The 5369-nt window shown below is 49.2% G+C and overlaps 1 protein-coding gene across 1 annotated transcript in view; it reads right to left on the bottom strand.

The window, feature by feature from the left end:
• Positions 1-447, bottom strand: part of ADAM23 (ADAM metallopeptidase domain 23) — a 188659-nt gene extending 188212 nt beyond the window's left edge. The window contains exon 1 of the mRNA XM_040476005.1: positions 3-447. Coding sequence (XP_040331939.1) covers positions 3-121 — 119 coding nt within the window. The 5' untranslated portion in view covers positions 122-447. The remainder of the gene's footprint in view (positions 1-2) is intronic.
• Between the last annotated feature and the right edge of the window lie 4922 nt (positions 448-5369).

The following is a 5369-nucleotide window of genomic DNA, read 5'->3' as shown; positions in this document are numbered from 1 at the left end:
TGCGGGCCAGGGCGCGGGCAGGCGCCGGGCCGGCGGGGCCGCCGCGGGGGCCGCCGGAGGCTCGGGGAAGGCTGTAGCCCGCCAGGGGCGGCCGCCGGGAGCTGCTGCCGGGCGGCTTCATGGCTCATAGCTCCCGGGCGCCGCTCGGTGTGGCCAGCGAGAGCGCCGGGCTGGGCTGCGGGGAGGCTGCGGGCGGAGCCGGTCACGCCGGCTCAGCGCGCATGGTGCCGCCGCGGGCAGGGGGCCGGGGCTCGGGGCTCGGGACTAGGGGCTGGGCGGCGCCCCCTCCCCTGCTCGCCTCTCAGCCCCTCCCGGGCGGCCGCTGAAGAGTCCGGGGGTCCTAGTCGCTCCGCCAACTTGGAGCCTCCCCAGATGCTCCTCCCTCCCTGCGGCGGGCGCGGCCGCTCCAGCAACTGCGGGGGCTGCTGCTGGGGCTGAGGATGCTGAGACGGCGCGTGAGAGCGAGCGGCGCGGGGGCGCGCGGCGCGGGCGTGCGCCCCGCCCTCGAGAGCGCGCCCGAGCGCGCCTTCGGGTCCTGATGCTGATGCTGATGCCGATACGGATGCCGTTGCTATTGCCTGGCACAGGACGCACTGCGCATGCTTTATCGTGGAGGAAAAGGGAGACGGGAAAAAAAAAGCAGCAGAGTGATGCAGCATCCCAGGCAGCATCAGAGGTGACGGTGGCATCTTCAGAGGTGGGGGCGGGAGAGGGGGGTGGCTGGCAATAAGAGATTAGCCAGAGGGGAAGAAAGAAGCGTACCGCGGTTTCCAGGCCAGAGACAAAGATGATTTGGGAGAAACAATCAACCAGAGAAATCTACCTGCCTCTCCCACCACCCCAGATCTTAAATACTCCCCCCTCCTATTCCAACCCCCTTCTCCGGGAGACCCTAAGGCCAAGCATTTCCTTCCTAATCCTTTATTTCCTTCCTGCAAATTAATATAAAGGATTGCGGCCGGAGAGGTAAAAATAGCGCTGCTCCTCATTCAGCTGGCTCTTAGCCGGTGAAAAGAGGACTGCGAAGCACGTTTGCTCGTTGCAGGCTGGTGAGGGCTGGTGGGCGCGCTGAGCCAGGAGGCCTCGCAGCGAGCCAGACTCCCCAGGAGGAATCCCCAGAGCTGGGGCGATCCCCCTCCGCCCCACCCCCACTCCCGGGTCTCTGTCCCCTGTGCCTATGCGTAGGGGCTTTTCCGAAAGCTGAAGAACCCGGAAGGGTGTTTGCTCAAAAGTTCAGAAAGCGTGACTGGGTGTATCTGGGAAGACTTAGAAACCAAGTGTGTGGCAGCTATTTTGGGAAATCCATCGTTTGTCAGCCATATGGGTGGACTTGCACTGGGGAGGACACACCACAGATTTTGAGATCCAGCCCTGACTTCTTCAGAGTAAGGGGGCGATTTTTCTCTTGCTGCTGTAAAAAAATGTAAATCCAGAGTCCCTGAGTTAGGTAGGTTAGCAGCCACTAAATCCTATGGTTTGTTTCCATTTAGGGCCTGTGACATATTTCTGCCCCCAAAGCCCCACAATGCAAGCTTTCTTTTATTCATCCGTCCAATGGCAGTGAGTGATAACAATGTTGTCTTACTCCATTATTAGTATTTAAAATGGAGATTATAACATCCACTGCGGGGGGATCCAGAGTTCCAGAACTAAAAGAAAACAATACGAGTATAAAGCACCATAGTGATGACAGGGTTTAGTGTTGTTGGCCATATTCTCCACCCTAAAGAGGTTCAGAAAAAGGCTTCCCCAAATGTGCCACTTTGGCATGTGGATTACTTAGAGCTGAAGGCAATGGAAACCCTGTGGGCTCAAGAGAAAATTTTGCCCCTCCCTTAACTGCCTAAAAGAATTTAAATTGGGGATCTTTCTCAGAATAAGAGTTACGACCAAGGATAACATTTATCTGAGTGACCCCCATACAGCAATGCAAACATCTAATTACCAAACATGTGCTTCTTCTTATTGCCAGGTGCACTGACCTTCTCTCCTTTGGAACCCCCGGCACCTAACCCATTCCTCAGCCCAGGATAATGTGTATATCTCAGTTCACCTTTCTGTTTTGAGAACTCTCATGTATGTAGAGTTCTCCTATGTATGGAATTCAATTTTATTTTTCTCCTTTAATCTGTCTTGTGTCAGTTTAACTCTTAGACCGGCCAGAAGAACCTTTGAAATATAGAGAATTTTTCCACCCCAACAACCCCCATTTAACAAAGAAGGAAGAGGTAGGGAGTGGGGAAAGAGATGGAAGGAGGGAGGAAGGCAGACAGATAATACAGAGACCAGAGATCACAGAGCTGTTACGGGGTTAAACATAGCTCATCCTCTCTATATCATAACTAAGATATTAACTTATTATCACACATGTATTAATGTAAACTTGTAACTGATGCTGGTTTCCCCCAAATGAGGGCAGCAGTAATGATCCCTTTGGCTCAGTATTGTCCCTAGAACCTAGTGTGGTGTTTGTGGCACCAAGAAGGCACTCAGAAAATATGTCATCAATGAATAAACAAAAATGTGTGGTGCACGATAGCAGGAGTCACACTGGAGCAAGCTGATGAACACTTCTTCCTCCCTGTAGTTCCTACTTGTAGGTCAGTGTTCTTGAGGGTGTCTCAAGACAGGCATGTCCTGGCTAAGTTTTCCCAACTTATATTTGATATAATGCTATGATCTTGAAAAAGGGCTTGGGAGGAAGGAGGTGTACAAGGAATGAGAAAAAAGAAGGAAATGAAAGACGCAAAGATGCAGTTATTTGAAAGGACTCTCCTGCAATTAGTGACAATGTCTCAAAGCCTGTTCCACCCTCTTGCACTGCTGGTGGGAATGCAAACCGGTGCAGCCACTCTGGAAAACAGTGTGGAGTTTCCTCAAAAAATTAAAAATAGATCTACCCTATGACCCAGCAATGGCACTGCTAGGAATTGACCCAAGGGATACAGGAGTGCTGATGCATAGGGGCACTTGTACCCCAATGTTTAGAGCAGCACTTTCAACAATAGCCAAATGATGGAAAGAGCCTAAAGGTCCATCAACTGATGAATGGATAAAGAAGATGTGGTTTATATATCCACAATCCAGTATCTCAAGTAGTTCCAGTATCCAATGGAATACTACTTGGCAATGAGAAAGAATGAAATCTGGCCATTTGTAGCAACACGGATGGAACTGGAGAGTGTTATGCTAAGTGAAATAAGTCATACAGAGAAAGACAGATACCATATGTTTTCACTCCTATGTGGATCCTGAGAAACTTGACAGAAGACCATGGGGGAGGGGAAGGAAAAAAAAAAGTTAGAGAGGGAGGGAGCCCAACCATAAAAGACTCTCTTAAAAACTGAGAATAGGGGCGCCTGGGTGGCGCAGTCGGTTAAGCGTCCGACTTCAGCCAGGTCACGATCTCGCGGTCCGTGAGTTCGAGCCCCGCGTCATGCTCTGTCTCTCTCTGTCCCAAAAATAAATAAACGTTGAAAAAAAATTTTTAAAAAATAAAAAAATAAAAAACTGAGAATAAACTGAGGGTCGATGGAGGGTGGGAGGGAGGGGAGGGTGGGTGATGGGAATTCAGGAGGGCACCTGTTGGTGTGAGCACTGGGTGTTGTATGGAAACCAATTTGACATTAAATTTCATATTAAAAAATAATAATAAAGTGCAAAACAAAAGTCTATTCCAGTAAATAAAGCTATCTGTCAACCTGGACCAAGTGAGCATCCACCAGTTTAAGCCACCATTCCATGCACTCAAGGAACAGAATGAGGACTCATTTCAGTTTCTAATAAGGAGCAGGAGTGTTTACAGGAAGTTGTCTTTTACACTATAATCAAAAGACTGCATTTATTTGCAGAACTTTAATGTTTACAGGCATGGCTGGAGGCAACTGAGATAGTGAGTTACAGAAGGAGTAAATCACTCAGAAAAACTTACCAGAAGTTTGTTCCTTAAACCATATACTTTAGTGAAGGTTAAAAACTGAATCAAAAAAAAATTTTTTTTGAGGGGAGGGGGGAGAGAGAGCCCGTGTGCGCGCACATGCGTATGAGTTGGGGGAGGGGCAAAGGGAGAGGTAGAAAGAATCTTAAGCAGGCTCTGTACCCAGCACAGAGCCCAATGCAGGGCTGGATCTCACAACTGTGAGATCATCACCTGAGCTGAAATCAAGAGTTGGACGCCTAAGCAACTGAGCCACCCAGGTACCCTCCCCACCCAGAATTAAATATTCTTTAAGTGGATAATTTGTTAGTTTGGAAATATTCTTATCAGATAGTTTAAAATATTTATGGTTATGCAGTTTAGTTCCAAATATTACCTGTGCTCTCGTGATATTTAATACTTGGTTAATCACCACCTGGTGCTTTGCTCTATATTCATGTTTGTGCTGTCACCTTTCCCCTCTCAAAAAAATACTGAACTAGGCTGCATCCTGGTCATCTCCGATGCCCAGAGCCTACAATAGTACCTGGAATGGAGTCAGCACTCAATAAATGTGTGCTGAGTAGACAGCCAATCACAGGCAGAAGAGGGAAGCATTCAGCAAACTGGATTAGAATGTAGAAAGGGATGTATGAGAAGTCTGAGTGCTGTGATAGCTCTGGTTAGATATGTGTGCTGCATTCCAAGGACATCAGGGACCATTGGAGTGGCCTGGTCAAAGTGACAGGCATGGAAATCTGCTGCAGTCGTAGGTGAAGGCAGGAGACCAGAAGAGCCTTGGGAAGGAAATTAACCGAGTGATATGGACACCAAGTGAACGCAAATAAGGGGATGTGCGACCCGTGTCCAGAAAGAGCAGCCATACTGCTCACATAAGTGGTTCAGTTGGTCTGCTTCTGGAAGACACCGGAAGTCCTCTCTTTACAGGGGGCAGAACTGGACCCACTTTACAACCAGCGAGAAAACTGGGCCTGGACAAGACCACGTAAAAGTAAGGGTAGAAATATTAGATTTGGAAGGCCTCTCCCTCTAGCGCACTGAGACTCTGGGGGAGAAGGGAGATAAAGGCATCACAGAAAAGGGGCCTTGGTGGGTGAAAGCTGGCAAAAAAGGAGGGTGATGTAACAGAGCAGATGCGCAAGTATAATTAGAATGGAAGAACGATTTGGCCAAAAAGCCAAGGTCAAAGAAGGCATGCAGCAAACCAGTGGATGGCAATGATGTCGGCGAGCGGTCTGCAGAGTGACAGCAACAGCACAAACAAGGGCCAAGGGTGGCTGGGCTCAGTGTCAAGAGAGCTGGCTGGGGGGCAGATCTGGTACAGATTCCGCTCAGGGAGGTTTCTCCCTCTCTTTTTAGAATGGCTGTGAAGACTGAGTTTGCGAGTGGCAATTAATATCACCAAAGAAAGAAGACAGTGTGCTTCTTGGGG

Source organism: Herpailurus yagouaroundi, unplaced genomic scaffold (assembly GCF_014898765.1).
Source record: "Herpailurus yagouaroundi ecotype Mexico unplaced genomic scaffold, PumYag 140, whole genome shotgun sequence".
Taxonomy (NCBI): Eukaryota; Metazoa; Chordata; class Mammalia; order Carnivora; family Felidae; genus Herpailurus; species Herpailurus yagouaroundi.
Note: the sequence above shows the minus strand (reverse complement) of the source record. Positions and strands in the feature narration are given on the sequence as shown.